Genomic DNA, 18,635 nt, shown 5'->3' on the forward strand with positions numbered 1-18,635 from the left:
GAAGAATGAGGGACAGAACACGTGGCGCATACACAGTGGAGTTCTTTCAGCCGTTAAAAAACAGTCAACAGCATGTTGTTTGAAGGAAAATGGGTGAAACTGGAGATAATTTTATGAGACAAATCCATCTCAGGAAAATAAATACCACAATTTTTATTCTCCTTTGTGGTTCTTGGATTTGATATAGATATTTAGAATCATATATATGTACATATGACAGGAAAGTAGAAGTCAATCTTCCCTGACAGCTACATCGAACCCGTAGCTTAGGGGCTGCATAGCCAAGGATACGAATGTGTCTCAGCACAAAGTCATGCTAGTCAGACATTAGAAAGGGGACTGAGAGGAAAGGGCCCATGTGTATGGGTGAGAGTAAACACACCTTTCACTCCGTTCTTTAATGTAAACGTTTGGCGGCTGTGTTGCACTTTTACAACCCCAAATAGAGCACCCTGTCGGTTGTCTGCCTCTCAGAAGGGACTGCACTAACGCCTGGTTGAGGTCGAGGCATAATTGACCTCATAAGATAACTGTTATGATCCTAATCCGACAGGAGAGATATGCTGTCCCGATGAGAGGCACAACCGGGTGTCTGTCGGCTTTGGTGATGCCTGCTGCGGCACAATGCCTTATGCCACCTCCGGGAGCCAGGTGTGCTGTGCTGGGAAGCTCCAGGATGGCTACAGACGGCAGTGCTGTGGGGGAGAGATGGTGAGCCAAGATTTCAAGTGCTGTGGTGGAGGAGAAGAGGGCATGGTATACAGTTCCCTCCCAGGTAAGGGCCTCTGTCTGTCCTATAGGATGTGGAGAGGTGACAGCCAGGGAGGGGGAGGGATTTGCCCTAGAAATAAAATAAATGACCGATCCCACTTGAATTACATCTAATGAAACAATTAGGAATATACTATGTAACGGTTTCAAAATATTTAAAGTGTATCTAGTCTTCATAAAGACACACCAGATTTCTTTCTTTGGAGCTGGAGAAGTGGTTCAGTGGCCAAGAGCACTCAGTGTTCCTGCAAAGAGCCCAAGTTCTGTTCTTAGCACCTCTGTGTTGGGGCTCATAACCACTTGTAGCTCGAGCATCGGGAGACCCGATGCCCTCTTCTGGTCTCCCTGGGCATTGAAGCCTCAGACACATACATTTTTGAAAAATACATTTTTCAAAAAAACTTTATGAATTTACCCCAAAAAAATACTAAATCAAAACAAACTCCTATATAAATGTATTTTCCTGTATCAGAAGAATATTTCCTAATAAGTACTAATAGTACACAAAATAATCAAAGTGACATTGAGATCTCTTACTTTTTTCTTCTCATACTTCTAATATTAAAAATATATATTCTAAGACTAAATATTAAATTAATTTACTAATGTCAATATTAATAGCAAGTATTAACACTGGATAAGACTTTATTACCAAGCATAGGGTCGGTTCTCCTGTACAGTGCTGCCAAAGTTAACCTTTATAACCACTCCATAAGTAATGATATTTTTCTATTCATATTTTATAGCTTAGAAGAGGTACGCAGGCCTATTACTCAGTGACAAATTACTTAGTAGTATATGTGAGGCCCTGAGTTTGATTCTTGGCACCACAAAATAATAACCATGTTAAAATTAATGTGGAAATCGAAATGAGAGCATGAGAGGCCTACCAGAGATCACACAGGTGATCCAGTATAGAGTTTGGGTGGACTGAACTTGCAGTTTGAAGGGGTGGAGGAAAGGAATACAATTCAAAACAAATATTCATTCATAATAAGAAAATAAATTATAAATGTAAAAGAAGTCCAGGAAACCTCATTTACATTATCAAATGTTGTGTGCATGTATGCATGCATGTGCATATGTGTGAATGAATATGTATCTGTGTATATGTGTATGTGCATATGTGCATGAATGTGTGCATGTGTGTGAGTATGTGTGCATTTGTGTCTGTGCCTATATGTTTGTATGCATGTATGTGAACATGTGTGTGTGTGTGTGTGTGTGTGTGTGTGTGTGTGTATTTCTATACACCCATGTTACTCATTCAGAGATCTGATGAGGACATCTGTTGTCCTGCCCTGTTACCCTCTGCCTTATGACCATGAGACTGGGTCTCTCACTTAACCTAGAACTACGCTGGTGGCCAGCCCCAGCCATCCTCCAGTCTTGACTCTCCATGGTGCTGGAGTTAGAGGTATGTGTTCAGCCATGCTAAACTTTTACCTGAGTTCCAGGAATCTGAACGCAGTTCCTCGTGCTTGTGCAGCAAGCAACACTTACCCACAGAGGCATCTCTCTAGTATCCAGCACAGTTTAAAATATCTATATCCCATAATTCCTGGCATCCTTCACCATGATTTGCATGTGTCGTTCCTTGCCTGTCCAGTTGACCCTGGCACTTTAGCAGATTTTTGTTGCAGTTCAGTTTTTCCCTCTCATGTGATTGATCACAATATTCCAATTTCCAATTGGATGAAGTTTCCAAATATGGTTTTCAGTAACCCCAGCTCATTGTTATGCTTCATAAACAGGTAGGATAAGTGTCAGATTGGGGGAGATCTCTACTGAGGATCTCCTCTGCATCAGAGTATTTCAGATTTCCTTCTCTGGAAGGGCTCTGTGGTGACTCTTATCTGTGGAGCTAACTGAATTAACTGTATTCAGTGGATAGTGTCTGTCTAAAATAGCGGTTCTCAAGTTTGCAGGTCACAACCCCTTTGGGGGTCAAACACCTCTTTTACAGGGGTCACATATCAGATATTCTACATATCACATATTGATATTACAATTCATAACAGCACCAAAATTACAGTTATGAAGTAGCAATAAAAATAATTTTATGATTGGTGGTCACCACAACATGAGGGACTGTATTAAAGGGTCATAGCATCAGGAAGGTTGAGAATCACTGGTCTAAACTATAATTCTCTCTACTTGACTCCTGTTATGGTCAATGTCACCACCTCATCTGTAAATCAGCAAGTTGATTTTGGATACATTGATTCAAGCCCTGATACAGTGTTTCATTTCAGTATTATTACTTTGGGAGTGGTCTGAATTTCATTTCAGTTCTCCACTTCATGTCAGAAATATTTTAATTAGATACCTATTTTCGTGTTTGGTATGTGTATGCATCTCCTCGTATGTACAGGTAGATGTACACAAATACATACACACACACACGTATGTATGTATGTATGTGTGTATGTATGTATGTATGTATGTATGTATGTATGTATGTATGTATGTATATTGATTTCCATTGTGGAAATCATCCCTTAGATGCAATCCACCTTCTTTCCTGAAACAGGTCTCTTACTGCTAGGTTGACGGCTAGTGAGCCCTAGGGATCTGTCTGTCCTTATTCTTCAGTGCTGGGACTACTGTTAGACCTGGAGGTGGGGGGACCATTTCTACGACTGTCTGATTAGAACAAGCTGTGTTCATAAGTGTTCAGGGGACTGCCCATACAACTGCCTGCCTGCCCTAAGTTGGGGTGTCAGAAAGCAGTCCCTCATTGGCCTTTGAGGTCCCTTTTATGGTGAAGGGTTAGAGCTGATAGAAAAGAGCTGTTGAGATGATCAGCTGTTAGCACCAGGACAGAAGAATGGGGAACTCGGGGCTCAAGGCTGCCATGGGGTAGATACCAGCAAGAATCCATCATGTGGAAGGGAGGTCATCACCGGTGTTCAGGAGTTTAGCAAGGCAAAGGAATGGGTGTGTATCAACAGGTTACATGGTCAACAGAGGTGGAAAGACATGGTTTGCAGGATACGTTAGGCTTAGGAAACAAACTTACTCTTGTAAGGTGTGGAAACTTAGTAACGATGTATAACAATGTATGACAGTGTATGACAATGTATAAGCAATGTATGAGAGTGTATAAGAAATGGATGAGAGTGTATAAGAAATGGATGACAGTGTATAACAATGTATGACAGTGTATGACAATGTATAATAATGTACAACAATGTATAACAATGTATACCAATGTAGCTCCAGTTTTGGTTGCTCAGGTGCCCAGCTTTTTGGCATGGCTTCTGCAGGTCAAACTGACATGGCTTCTGTGGGTCAAACTCTGGTCTCATATTTACAAAGCAAATACTTCACCTGTTAAGGCATCTCTTCTACCATTCTTTTTCATTTTCTCCACATTTATCTAATGTTTTTTCCTTTAAATCTTTCCTTCGTTGAACCCCATTTAGTAGTCTCTGAAGTTTCACATCCCATCTCTCCCAACTGCAGCACGTGTGCATATTCTGGTCTTTGCAGCTTTTTACGGGACTAACCAAAGCCCTGTGAGAGTGAAACTCTTTTCATATTAATACTAGCCAATGTATGCATTGAGGTTTTATTACGTGTGTTTGTTTACTTATCGGTGTGTGGAGGACCATGGGGATGTTTGCCGTGGCTCAAGTGTGGAGATCAGAGCAGTCCGTGGGAGTCAGTTCCCTTCTTACACCACGAACATCCCAGGCCACAAGGTCAGGTCATCAGGCTTGAACACAAGCACCTCTACCCACTGGGTCTTCTAAGCCACCCCACTCTCACCCTACCTTTGGTGTCTAGTGGCATTTTGCAGGTACTATGTGGCATGAGTTACTGCACAGGAGAAGTTGAGGGGAGAATTAATTCAGTTGCTGTCTGTGACACTAGACCTTAAATTGGCCTACAAATAAAGTGTAAGAGAATGTCATTCTTCTCTTGGTTTGGGGTCTTGGAAAATATATTTATGCCTCAGAAACATCTTTTTTTTTTTTTTTTTTGGTTCTTTTTTTCGGAGCTGGGGACCGAGCCTCAGAAACATCTTAATATGAGTTTATTGTTATTTTTTATGCATTTGACTCTAGAATAGAATGCATCTACTGATTTAACCCACATAAGCAAAGGTCATTTTGCTTTGAGTTTTGTTTTGATTTGGTTTGTTTCACTCAAGATGACACCCAGGATGACCTTGTATTTCTGATTCTCTTGCATCAGCCTTCTAAGTGCTGGGTTTGCAAGTCTATGCCATTAATCAGGCAGGTATGGTTTTTTTCTTTTCTTCTTAGTCAACTGCCATATCCTTTCATTCAACAAACAAAAATGTATTGACTCTATATTCAAAAAAATCACTCTTCTGGGTGTAAAATTATTAAAATTTCACACACACACACACACACACCCATCTCTAGATCATCCAGGAGCATCATCATCTGTGAGGTTGTGAAATGCTTTCCTTCTTGCTCTTCCTCTTTTCAATTTTTGCCAGTGTGTCTTAATTATGAAAGCTAATGAGTTTCATTATGACTTTCTCATCCATGCATGCAATGGGCTTTGGCCGGTCTCCTTGTCAGGCTCCGCCCCCATCCCCCGTCTCCAGCAGTCTGATGCACACAACAGTTTTTAAACTGAGCAATCATTGCATTAAGCAGATGAAGAAAGCTAAGTCTGGGTTGCACCATTGTGTCAGAATCCGGAACACTGTGTCAGGTCTCTAGTGAGGCAGCTTGACCCGGTGGGGAATTGACACCCACATAGAAGCTCACACTTTGTCTTCCAGATGCTGCATCATCTACACAAGGAAATAGAGGGAAACAAGCTTGAGCCAGCCTGGGATTTATTGAGTGTTCCCGGAAGAGTGAATGTGATTGTCTTAACTCTGGTTTTAAAAGACTAGTTGAATTTGGGTGGCAAAAATATTCAGAGACAGAGATAACAGGACCAAAATGATAGAAAGGAAAACAGAGTAAAGATCACTGCCCTCGAGGACAGATTTTTAGCCTCCTAGAGAATTCTTTCCAAGTTATGAACTCTCATCTTCAATTAAAGTGCATCAAAACATACTCAGGCATACCTGTGCATGTACAAGTGCACACCCACACAAGCACGAATGCAATTGCCTGAGGTCTTTACACCCTTGAAGTCTACCCATAGGCCAATCTTCAGAATCACCCTCTTCTCCTTCAGTATGACGGTGACAGATAACCAGTCACATGTTTCCTTTCAAAAGAAATAATTTTATTAATTTTAATTATATGCTTGTGTGTGAGGGGTGTATGTACATGCCTGCAGCTGCCCCTGGGGACCACAGAGGGCATCAGATCCCATAGCGCTGGAGTCACAGGTAATTTGCAACCACCTGGCAAAGGTGCTAAGAACTGAGCCTGAGTCCTCTGCAAAAGCAGCACCTTAGTTGCCAAGTCCTCTCTTGACCACTGATTCCTCTCACTGGCAACCAGTGAAGCGTTTCTCAAATTGTGATGTTCCTCAACTCCTACGAAGTGAGACTGGCGTGGTTCTGGAGTGCTGCCTGGACACCTAGCCCTGGTAGCCATGGTGGAAAAAGCAGAGGCTCAGTGCTTGTAAAACAGAGGGGGTGGGGGATTCTCTTTATTACTTTGACCTTCGGACACAGTGAAAACGGACAGGTTCTCAGCCCTCTCTGTTCCTCTGCTCTCTCTCCTCCTGCTCCTGCCCCATGGTTACAGCTGCTCACGGATCTGCTTCTGTCCACCCAGCCATTCTCCATATCCGCCGGACAAGGCTTGGACCCTATAACACAGTTCTAAAACCTGGCCTCTCTCACCGCCTGGCATTGTGAGCCTTCCACGACACCGGCCTGGCTCGTAAAACAGCCCTTTATGTACTTTATGACTTAAACTCTTTTATTTGCCTGCAGGAGCCCTTTAACAAAATCACATTGAATTGACTTTCTCACACCAAATCAAATCTCCCTGGTCCCAGTTCAGTTGTCTTTGTCAATATGTATTTTATAAATGGAGTGAATTAACAGATGCTGTAGGAACAGAAGTGCTGGGGTAGCGTTTATGGTTTTTAGTGCTCTCTCTGGGCGGATGAGTTGTGTGGAAGTAGTATACAGGTATCTTGGGATGAAAGTCATTCCCTCGGATATGTATTCTTAACCATTTTCCCTGAATATATTTTAAATCTCTTTATTACACATTTTCCCTTAGTGTTTTGCGTATATGGTTTTATCGTGTATGCTGTTAATCTTGGCTTGGACTTGATGTATCCCTTAGCATTAAAAGACAAAATTAAAACCTTCTCCATCACTCAGAGAGAACAGAAATTTTCTGTTAGCCATGAACAAGATTATTCCCTGACTTAAGATTATGTTTCCTTATATACATTATAAATTAGGTCCATGCGGTCTTTGATAGCAAATGCTTCTGAAATTATTTCATAGCAGAATTCTGGGTTTACATGCCCTAGACTCTGCACTGAGAAAAATTAATGAGGGGCCACCAGAAAAATAAATATTTTCTTTTAAGTTTTGCATAGAAGAAGGGGGTTAGTGTGGAAGTCCAGGGTAGAAGAGCTCTCTGGAGGAGATTGTTCCCAAAATGTCTCCACAGGACCATGAAAGTCCTTTGAAATCTAATCTAATCATCTATGTATGTATATATACATATATTCTAAAATGTATGGCAGCGGTTTGGGGAGCAGGTGGAGCTGTTAACTCAGTTTTGTGGTGGTGACCACAGCTCCATCTACTGGTTAACACAAGCAAGAGTGCCCTGTTTTAATTTTTTTTAATCTTTTTTATTTTTTTAGTACTGTCCCCTAATTTTCTAAGTGTTTTCTGAAGACACTAATTGTAATCTGTTTCTTCTCTCTTATATGCCCGAAATGCAGAACCCCTTGTCCTAAAACATGACACATGTAAACTAAAGACCAGAGTTTACCGTGAGTTTTCCTACCCAGGACTGGTTTACTCTCTACTGTATTTTTCTTGGAAGGATAGTATTTATTTCTTAGTTGTCTTTGGTGAAGGCGTAGCACAATTTATAGACTTAAACTATTTACAAATCACCAGATGTGTTGATAAATATTTCTTCATTAGTCCTAGACATTAAACAAATGCTGGTGCCACACTTGGGTAATGTGAACTTCCTTCTAGTTCTTTCTCCATTGTCTACAGTAGAGGAGAAGGCATCCACCCACTGTCTACATGTTGTGAAAGAGGATGTGGACCTGAAACATAAACACCTACTCTTGTACATATTGATAATTCCTATGTCTTGTTCAGAGACGCTCTCCACGTTCATATAAATGTGTTGGGGAGCCTTTGGAAGAACAGACCAAGCCATCAATAATGCATGGTCTACCTTGTTTTTCTTTGGGCATATTTAAAATTGTGACTTCTGTGTGTCAGAGTTCAAAAGTCAAGTGCTGTGCGTGATAAATTAGGCAAGGGTCAAAGGTTGTTGCCATGCCTTTCAGAAGCTGGCCCGTCTCTGGATTTGCAGCTCATTCATGCTGAAGTGATGCACCATGGGTATTACTACCGGGCCCCGCTCTGCAACATCTGCTCTCCCTAAGTGAGTTAGTGCACGTCAGACATCTTTATGTCAGAATATCACGGTGATGGATGCAGTCTTCAGAAAATGCTGCATAAAAATCTGGTGTGCCGCTCTGGCCATTAAGTGAAATTACTATTTAAATTAATGGCACTGTCGTGGTTTATCTGTGCAAAGAATGAACGCTGATTAGAGTATTAAGTAATTAGCAATTTATCACACTGGAACAAGGTTGATAATAATTAAAGAAGTAATGGTTTACCAAGGAAACTAGAAAGGGAGTCACTTCTTGTTATGTGAGTGAAATCTTGCCTGAAAATTCAGAAAAGCCAAGACGAAGCCCTTTGACAAAGAAAGCATCCTTTTTTTTTTTCTTTCTTCTTCCCTCCGTATAAAAACAGTTCATTATCAAAATTTTAGTTGACCTGTCAAAAGTCCCTCAGAGCGATCAGATGACTGATTAGGAGTTTCGAATTAGGTCAATGTCTGCATTTTGATTTCATACTTAAAGCATGGTGAAGCCATGCAGTAATTTGAAAGTAGAGGGGGAGAATTGCTCTCCTCCCTAAAAGGCCGGTTTTCAGACTTTGATTGCTCCTTAAAATGGAAACACGAATAGTTTTAAGAAAATTACTAGAGAAAAAGATGACAGTCAAGGATCCAAGGTTGTATTTTAATGTCTGATCCAAAAGCAGCAGAAAGGTAATGGCCACACAATACCAAACCCAGCCCGGGGAGCCCAGTTTCATTTCTGTGTGTCAAGAACACACATGTATAAGTAGGCATTTTGCATGAATAAACCTGTCTTTACCCACATAATTAAGACTCAGTCTACAATGAGAACCCTGCCGTGCATATTTTATTATCGAGAACATGACCCAGGAAGGTTAATAAAAATTATTAATATCATAGTTTACTTTCAATTACTTTGAAGAGTTGTCATGTCACATTTAGGTCAGCATGATACATCAAAACTCTATAATGACCAGTATCTATTATTAGTCACATATGCAATTTTTAAATATTTAAATTTTTTGAAGTATAAACAGCAGTGTGATTGATGGTTCTCCAGAGCCCTGACTGAACAGCATCTTCCTTTAAGGGACCCACTGCGCTGAGGTCTACCAGATGACTTAAAAAAAAAAAAAAGCTTCAAAAAGTCTTTGGTCTATTATTAAGACTGCTGTTCCTAATATGGGTGTTTGTACAGGACCAGATTAAACAATTCAGAACCCAGAACACTTGGAATTCGAGGTTCTTTGTGATATCGGTCGGGACTAATAATAAACAAACAGAACTCTAATTAAAATGAATGATTCATCAGGTTGCAGCACGGCCAGATGCAGATTCTAATAAGACAGCGTGGTAACATGCCATCTAGGCACCAGCATTTCCTGCATACTCCAACCCCGGAGTACTGTTTATTTAACCGGTGCCTTTATGTCTAAATGTATGCTAGGTTTCTTCCTCGGCAATAAATGACAGGCGTTTGGTCAGCAGGAGAAAAGTCTTTTGGTTCTTTGGGTAAGAGAGTGAGTGATTCTCGCTGTAAGGCCACTTTCCCCAGCCTGATGACCACATTATCTGACAGATCTGAGAGATTCAGAAAATAGTGGCTGGCTACCATGTTGTTTTTCTGTGACCATGAACATGTTCTACTAGTTTGAGGTATATATTTATATGTGTGTGTGCACACATGCATGGCTCTGTGTGTGTGTGTGTGTATGTGTGTGTGTGTGTTTTGTGTGTTATGTGTGGGGGGGGTGTTTGTGCATGTGTGTATCTCTGTATGATGTGTGAGTGTGTGGTGGCTGTGTTGTATATGGTATGTGGTGTGTGTATGTGTGTGTATGTGTGTGTATGGTATATGTGATATGTGTGTATTTCTGAGTGTGTGCATCTCTGTGTAATGTGTGGGTGAAGTATGTGTGGGTGTATGGTCTGTGTGGTGGGTGTTGGTATGTGGTGGATGTGTGTATGCTGTGGTGTGTGTGGTGGGGATATGTGTCTGTGTGTTGTGTGTGAGAGGAGGGTATGAGGGTATGATGGTATGTGTGGTGTGTGTATATGTGATGTGTGTGTGCATGTTCTGATATGTGTGGTGTATGTAGTGTATGTGTGCTGTGGTGTGGTATGTGTAATGTAGGGAGATGGTATGTCTGGTGTATGTGATGTGTGTATGATGTATGTTTTATGTATGTTAATGGTGTGTGGTGAGTATAGTATGGGGGTGAGGGTGTGGGGTGTGTAGGGTGTGGGGTGTAGGGAGGTCAAACCCCTCCCCCAAATTCTTCCAGTTCTCCCTACGCACCCAATTTTGTGTTCTTTTTTATCTTCTTAAATCCATCAAGATCAATTAGTTCCCCCTAAATGTATTCTTAGATGCCTGGCCTTCCACTGGAGAAGAATCATCTCACCAGGGCTCACACTCTTAGAACAGAGCTGAGCTCCGCAGCCCCCAGCACTAACAAATTCTGTTATAGCCTCAGCAATGGAGAGACTTCCTGTCAACTCCTCACTCCATCCTGGGATTTGGGATGACTTGGGCTTGCACAGACATCAGAAGCAGTAACCACCATGGCTCACTGTCCTGGTGTTCCCTTATAGGCATCCACAGCCCCTTGCAATCCTTCTAACCTTCACTCCACAGAAGTCCCTGAGCACTAGAAGAAGAACATGGGGTACACATTCTATTTAGGGCTGAATATTCTATGGCCTCTTCACCTTCACATCTTGGCCAACATGGCTACTCACCATCTTTTTTGTGACATGCACTATTAGAGGTACAGCTGTTTGAATAGTTGCTGTTATCTTGGTAGGCATGGCCTCACATACCACAGGACCCCAAGGTGGCCTTACACTTACTCTGTCACTGAAAATAACTTCACACTTCTGATCCTCCTACCTCCACCTCCCTAATGTTGGCATCACGGGAGTGTACCGCCATCTTGGTTTCCATGGTGCAGAGTGGAGAGCAAATATAAGCAAGCACTCTGCCCACTGAGCCACATCCGTGACCCAGTTGTGCAAACCCAGTGTAATTCTGGGAGAAAGAAAGGGAGATATGGCGGTTTCAGACTTCACAAGAGCCCAAGAGGCAAATGCTACACCCCAAAGACAGGCAGGGGCTCACATAGCCCTTACCAAGGACTGCTTACCTGAGATGTCACTACCTTTCCGTCTCCCTTGTGAATTTCTGGAGCTTTCTCTCTAGGCCCCTTTAGTCAACCTACTTGTGCAACATGATGTTATCATCACAAAGGGGACAGGCAGTTTTGACAGAAACCCGATCTTTTTTTTTTTTTTTAATGGAGTGCGTGCGGGCAGAGTCTGGCCCAGCCAAATGATTTCCAAACAGTTCCTCCAGTGTGTTCATTTCCTAATGAGTGCCTGGTGCTCTTGGTAAGAAGGACCCTCATCGCACATCTAAATCACCTTGGTGGGGGAAATGTTACCTTTACGGTGGCTCCTCCACTGAAACTGCCCGAGTCTGACGTTTTTACACCAAGCTTTATGGCTGCCTCAGTTTTCTTCCCTTTTTTTATTTGATATTCATATATAACATTTTACTGCTGCAGGAATGCTGTGTTGCGGGCAGGATTATGTGAATATGTCGGATACCATATGCTGTTCAGCTTCCAGTGGAGACTCTAAAGCACACGTTAGAGGGAGTGACCCCATGCCAGTGAGATGCTGCCACACTGAACTTATTCCAGAGAGCCAGCAATGCTGTGATGGAGTTGGATATAATCCCGTGAAATACGTTTGCTCTGATGAGATTTCAGCGGGAATGGCGACGGAGGTAATTGACACGGAGCCTCTCCGGAGGTGCCGCTTTGGCGACGGAAAGAGAAACACGTTGTTCATAACTATTTTTCTAAAATAGGAATATAAAAACCCACGGGTGCATTATTCATTTTTGCATTCTATCCATATTAATACAGAATGAGTTTGTCATGATTGATGCTAGTGCAGTGAATTCTAAAGGAATTCCTAATGATTAGCTGTTCTCCGGGAAGCTTTACCCGGCACTTCGAATGAGTGGGGGGCTGGAGGTGTGTGCCCCTGTCCTCCCTGGCCCCGATACAGCACCATTTACAGCCCTGGGTGAGGTGGTTGCCAATGGTGATGCTTCATCCCAGCTGTCAACGTCCTGTGATGTAGAATTACTGAGAACTACACCTCTGAGTGCGTCTATGGGTGTGCTTTCTAGAGAAAATGGCTGAAGATGTCACACTCACTCCAGGGTGTGTGTAGAGGCATAGGCAGCACCATTCTGTGGGATGGGCAGAGAGAGTGAGCTGAGAAGCAGCACTCAACCTGTTTCCTCACCTAAGACCTGTGGTCACTATCTAATTCATGAAAATGGGCCTCTCTGTGGACTTACTCTGATTCACCCTAAGTCTCGTGGTCGCTGAAGCCTCGGAGATGGAGCTCACAGCCTTGCACGTGCCAGACGAGCATTGACTCTATCAGTGAGCTGTGTCCCAGCTTTTAAATGGTGTAGGGGAGGTATCATTTTATCCTGGAGTCCACCACCTTCCCTTCTGGGGAGTCTAGTTTCACAGTTGGTTTGATAATTTACAGTTACTTTTGTCTCAGTCTCCACATCTCCATTGCTCTCGATCTCCTTTAATCTGTTAGCATTTTCTTCTAGCCCTTCCCATCCACTGATAAATTCTTATATTTAACCTCAATGAGGTGTTGCTTTGAATTTATGTTTTGACTTTTCTATTTTTTTAAAATGGAACCATCTTGTCTTAAGGACTTCTGGGCTGGGGAGACTATGTTTATGATTTTGATGGTATTGATAAGGTTGCTTTTCGCTGTTTTATTTTTTTGGATAGTATCACTTGTTTACTCAGCAGGGCTTTGACCCTTCTTTTCTTTGGTCCACTCTTGCTTGCCCGAAGCCCATTCATCTTTGTTGTTGTGCAATCTCTTCTTTCATCAGAGGCTGTCTGGGGGCTGAGCACCGTCATGGTCTGTCTATCGGTGGGATGCATGGCAGGGTCGGCATGTGATAGGGAGCTTGCTTGCCAGGGAGTCAGGTGACTGAGAATGGTAGCAAGTATCCTAAGACTTTAGGCCAGCTTGGGAGTGGGTTTGCCTAGCTGCCAGCTATGCAGAGACTAGGAAGCCAGTGGAGAGCTCCTGCCCTGTGCTTAGCAGGTTTACCTTCCCTTCTGCTGTTTTAAATCTGGGTCCTGACTCTGCCCTGCAGTGTCCCTCTCTGCTCCTCTCAGACTCATTGGCTCTTCTTCAGGTTCTCTCAATCTGGCATGCACTGCCAGCTGCAGACAGTCACAGTACACACACATACACATAAACACACACACACACACACGCATATACACACTCACATACACATATACACACGCACACTCACATAAACATATACACACATACACACACATATACATACACACATACACATACCATATGCACACACACATACATATACATACACACACACACACACACACACACACACACACACACACACAGTGTGGACACCCTGCCTTAGAACCCACTCCTGGATCCATCCACCCCCGGAGCCATCCACCCCCGGAGCCATCCAACCCTGGAGCCATCCAGGGCAAGTTTTCTAATTTTTCATGCCATACCAGAGACCTCGACCAGACAAACACACCCCTGTTATCTATCAGTCCTGCCTAACTACTAAGCCAACCACACATTTTAGAGTTTTGTTGCTTAAACAGGCGATGCTGGAATAGAAAAGTTCATGTAGGTAATGACTCCAAAGAATATGATTTTCAGCTTTAATTAGATATAATTGTGTGTGTGTGTGCGCGCACGTGTGTGCGCATGTGTCTGTGTGTGTGTGCATGTGTCTGTGTGTCTGTGTCTGTGTGTGTGCATGTGTCTGTGTGTCTGTGTCTGTGTGTGTGTCTGTGTGTGTGTCTGTGTGTGTGTGCATGTGTCTGTGTGTCTGTGTCTGTGTGTGTGCGTGTATGTCTGTGTGTGTGCATGTGTCTGTGTGTGTGTAGTATGTAGCATGACTTATTATGTATACATTAGAAAGTGATCATTAAGTGATTTAGTATATGTGTAACTTCACAAAAATGCCAGCTTCAGGGGAGGGAGGGAGGAGACACAAACACCAGTTTCTTTCTGTTTTTAAGTTTCTGTGAGTAGGGTGTGGTGGAAATGCTTCAGATCTGTCCTTTCAGCGGCTGTATTTTGTTTGGGTTGGTTGGTTGGTTGGTTGAATAGAAATATCCATATCACATTAAATATTAGCCAGGCAGCAGAAAGCAGTGTCATTTCCTGGCACCTCACAAGCAAAGAGCCTAGGGATCACAGTGGGAAGGGAAATCAAAGACTCTTGTCTGGGTTGTCCTTGGATACCCACTGCCATAAATATATACACATATATATACATACACATATGCACATATGTGTGGTATGTGTGGTGTGTGTGTGTGCATGTGTGTGTATACCTATACATATACATATACACACATATATATATATAATCAAACTAGAGAGCCTCTGCTAATACACATGGGCTTGGAAGTTGGTATCTTCACTGATAACGGAAGAAATAGCTGGTCTGAGGAAAGGAAGCCATGCCTCTGACCAGCACTGCTCCTGCCTCTCCAAACAGCTGCTTTCCAACTTTGACAAATAGTTGGAATGGCCTGTGTGTTATGTCCCTGCCTCTTCCCTTAGACGCCCTCTCTTTATTTCATATATGTAATCTGTTCTTTGCTGTCCCTTGGATAGGCTTTGAACAGAGAGGACGATAAACACGTACTAACTTCCTCCTCTTAATGGAATCGCTGCCATGTTTTTCTGAAGAAATGTTATTTTGATGAACTCGGAAAGAATAATTTAACCTCTCGTGAAAGAGAGAAGAGAAATCAAATTTTAATATGGAAACTGTTTAAAATCCATTTATTACTTATATACAGGAATGCAATGTGGATCTGTGCCTTGTGACTATTGCCTTCCCTATGGCTCCTATAATTTAAAATGATTAAGCACTTAATTTCCCCAGATTAGAACATTCACTGGTGAATATAAAGAACCTTTTCCTCAGAGAAAAGATTAACAAGTGTAAATAATTATAATGACAATATGTAATACTTAGCTGTTCTAAAACTATGTATTGGGGATCTAACCTGTCTTTTTACATTTTTGCTACATTAATTTATTTGTGTCTTGGAGTCAGGGACACCTTTGTGCCACGGAGAAGTCAGAGGATAGCTTTGTGAAGTTGGTCCTCTCCTTCTGCTATCCAGGACCCAGGGATTGAACTCAGACCTCCGGCTTAGCCTCAGGAGTATTATGCACTGAATGGTCTTGCTGGGCCAGTGTCAACTTTTCTTATGGCACAGAAGTGCAGATTCTCTGAAATCCCATCCTATATTTTTTTTTCCAAAGTACCACATGGAAATATCAAAGTTTATATCGAAACCCACAGTTCCTGTTGGTCATGTATGCTCTGAGCTCAGGGCCATTTCAAGTGTCAGGTCATTTGATTCACAGACCAAGACTTCCTGGTGAATTTATTTCCAATTTATGCACTCATACAGAAGACGCTTCGATGGTATATGACGCCCACATTCCCAGTAGAAAGGCACAAACCCGAAACTGTTATCCAAACTATTGCCTTCCATAGTCTCTGCCCCTTCTGGTACACAGCGCTTCTCCATTCCATGTTTTAAAGTGTTCATTCATCACAAGGGTAAAACGTTTCACTTAAGTGATACAAAGATGCACTCCACAAGGCTAAAGACAGTTGTCTCTTTCCCAACAGGAAACCAGAGTATGTGCCACTGTCTGCCCAGCAACCATGAGAGCCACAGCACACTGTGGCCAGTGCGACTTCAACGCCACCACCCATATCTGCACGGTGTCGAGAGGGCCTCTCAATCCCATAGGGAAGGAAACAGCAGAAGGACTGTGTTCCACAGCAGAGGAAATAGTTCATTCTGGAGATGAAAATACACGCTCTTTCATAGGTAAGGGATGCCACCTGCTCCCCGTGCCGTGAGAGGTCACAGCCAGTGCAGACTCTGTTCCTCTCTGACAACCCCCTACATGTCAGTCAATCAGTTCTACCGTGCTTTTAGGCCAACTTGTTGCCCAGTAATCCACGACACAATCTGGATGCGCTCACACTCAGTTATTTAGAACTTTAAGTCTGTCCTTCAGCAAGGATAAATGCTATTTTAAATTAAATTTAAAAAAAAGAGAATTAAGAATAAGAAATAAATAAGCTATTTACGCCTTTCTGGAATATTCGATTGATTGACAAATTAATTTCCATTCTCAAAGTTACGAAGTGACTTTTACTGAGAGCAGAGAATGGATTGTGCTGTGCTTGGAGGCAGGAAGAAGGGAGAAGCCTGTCAGCCTGCCTGGGAGACCTGAGAGCATTGCTCTAAGGAAGGAGATCACTCCAGAATGGGGCTGTCCCCCAATGGTGAATCATTCTCAGACCAATAACCACAGCCACTGAGATATTAACTCCTAGCTACCATTTTTTGCACTTCTGGACTAGTCTAAGTAGAAGTGCTTAGCATTCAACACTGGCTGAGCTGGGTGAGACGCTCTGAAGAGTTGAAGATTATCTCTAAATTAGCTCTGCTATTTATTACGGTTTTATTATTCGAATGTTTACCAAAGTCCTTACAGAATAACCTTGTTTTGAGCAAAAAGTGTGTGTGTGGGGGGGTGAGTGTGATATACATTGAGCCAGAGAGCGTCGTTTTAAGTTACATAATTCCTACGCGGTCCAGTTAAATAGACAAAGCAATGTTGTATTCAACATGAACCACAATGACCTTACTTAAGCACAGGCAGTGAACACATCAAATTTCAGGAATGGAAAGTTCCAGATGGGATGCCAGACTAGACAAGAAAGCTTACATAGGGAAGGAGGAGCCGGGGTAAAGGATAACCAATTGGCATTTATCCCCAGCGCCATGCGAGGTAGTCAGCACACCCTGCGTACTCCCAAGGCAACCGTCTAGTGTGATCCTAGGAGGCGAGGGAACAGAGGGTCAGACCTAGAAAAGGAGCTTGCTGTGGGAAGCTGACAGCACACATGCAATGCGTTTTGAAGCATGAGGTCTGGAAGCTTCGTGTGGGCAAGCAGCTTCCTTCAGAGCGCTTGGCACCTCTCTCGAGTATGCTTCCCTCCCGCAGCCCTTCCCACAGTCCCTCATCGTCCTGCTCAGGTCCAAGATGACAATCCTTGGTCCAGGCTTTCTGGGTCAGCCACAAACACTTTTATCCCTGCAGCATCTGGCTTACAAAGGTCACCCACTTCACTGTATGGCACTTACCTGTCTTCCCCTCCAGCCTGAGATGCTCTTATAAATGGTATATTAGGATTTAACACACTACTCATAAACAAAAATTACTTAATAAATGAAATAAACAATATAACATTAGGAAAGGCTTCAAAACAGACCAGAGTCTGACCAGCCTCAGAGTCTCCTGCTGTCAGTTAAATATCACACCCTCGGACCCTCATCTTAAATGACTGGGTTTCCATCCCAGAGAGGTCCCTGCTTTTATCTGCCACCTGCAATCAAGTCAAGATTTTGAAGGGCTCTCAAAGCATACTTGCAGGAGCCTTCTTCCGAAATAAATAGATGCGCTGCTGATGTGACATTATAAGGGCTTTTAAAACCTACACTCCAGATTGCTTTGCCTGACAGAAAATCGCTATAAACTGAACATGAGAAACAAACTTTATTTGTAGCAGTGCTGTGGTAGAGATCAGTGCCTTATCCAGTCTTAACAAGCACTCTCCTATGGAGCTGCATCCCTAGCCGACTCCTGTGTATTTGTTTTGAAACAAAGTTTCACCAGCTTGCCAAGGCTGGCCTTGAACTTGCTACAATGCCCTGAGCTGACTTTGAGCTTATGATCTTCCTCTACTGTACTTGTTCATAAAAATTGTTAAGCCCGTGCTGAGAAGTCCATTTACTGTGTACTGTATGCATTTAGGGCTTGCCACTGGGATTAGAGAGCCTGCCAGGAGGCTCATTGCTCCATTAATTAAATTCATTAATTGCCTGGATTCATCAGTGTATGCCTCTCCCTCCCTGCCTCCCTGCTTCCCCTACCCCATTCTTTCTTCTTCCTTCCCTCCCTCTCTCTATCCCCCCTCCATCCCTCCCTCTGTCTAGCCCTCTGTGTGTGTGTGTGTGTGAGAGAGAGAGAGAGAGAGAGAGAGAGAGAGAGTGTGTGTGTGTGTGTGTGTGTGTGTGTGTGTGTGTGTGTGTGTTCTTTATATATACTAGATATTAGTCCTCTTCCAGATGCGGAGTTGGTAAAGATCTCTTCTCATTCCGT

General features: G+C 42.8%; 1 protein-coding gene across 1 annotated transcript in view; it reads left to right on the forward strand.

The window, feature by feature from the left end:
• The window catches only part of Ush2a (usherin), a 666,484-nt gene that overhangs the window by 505,221 nt on the left and 142,628 nt on the right, over positions 1-18,635 (forward strand). The window contains exons 49-51 of the mRNA NM_001302219.1: positions 554-775; positions 11,876-12,099; positions 16,084-16,288. Of these exons, the coding sequence (NP_001289148.1) occupies positions 554-775; positions 11,876-12,099; positions 16,084-16,288 (651 nt within the window). The remainder of the gene's footprint in view (positions 1-553; positions 776-11,875; positions 12,100-16,083; positions 16,289-18,635) is intronic.

The sequence above is a fragment of the Rattus norvegicus genome, chromosome 13 (assembly GCF_021556685.1).
Source record: "Rattus norvegicus strain SHRSP/BbbUtx chromosome 13, alternate assembly SHRSP_T2T, whole genome shotgun sequence".
Lineage (NCBI taxonomy): Eukaryota > Metazoa > Chordata > Mammalia > Rodentia > Muridae > Rattus > Rattus norvegicus.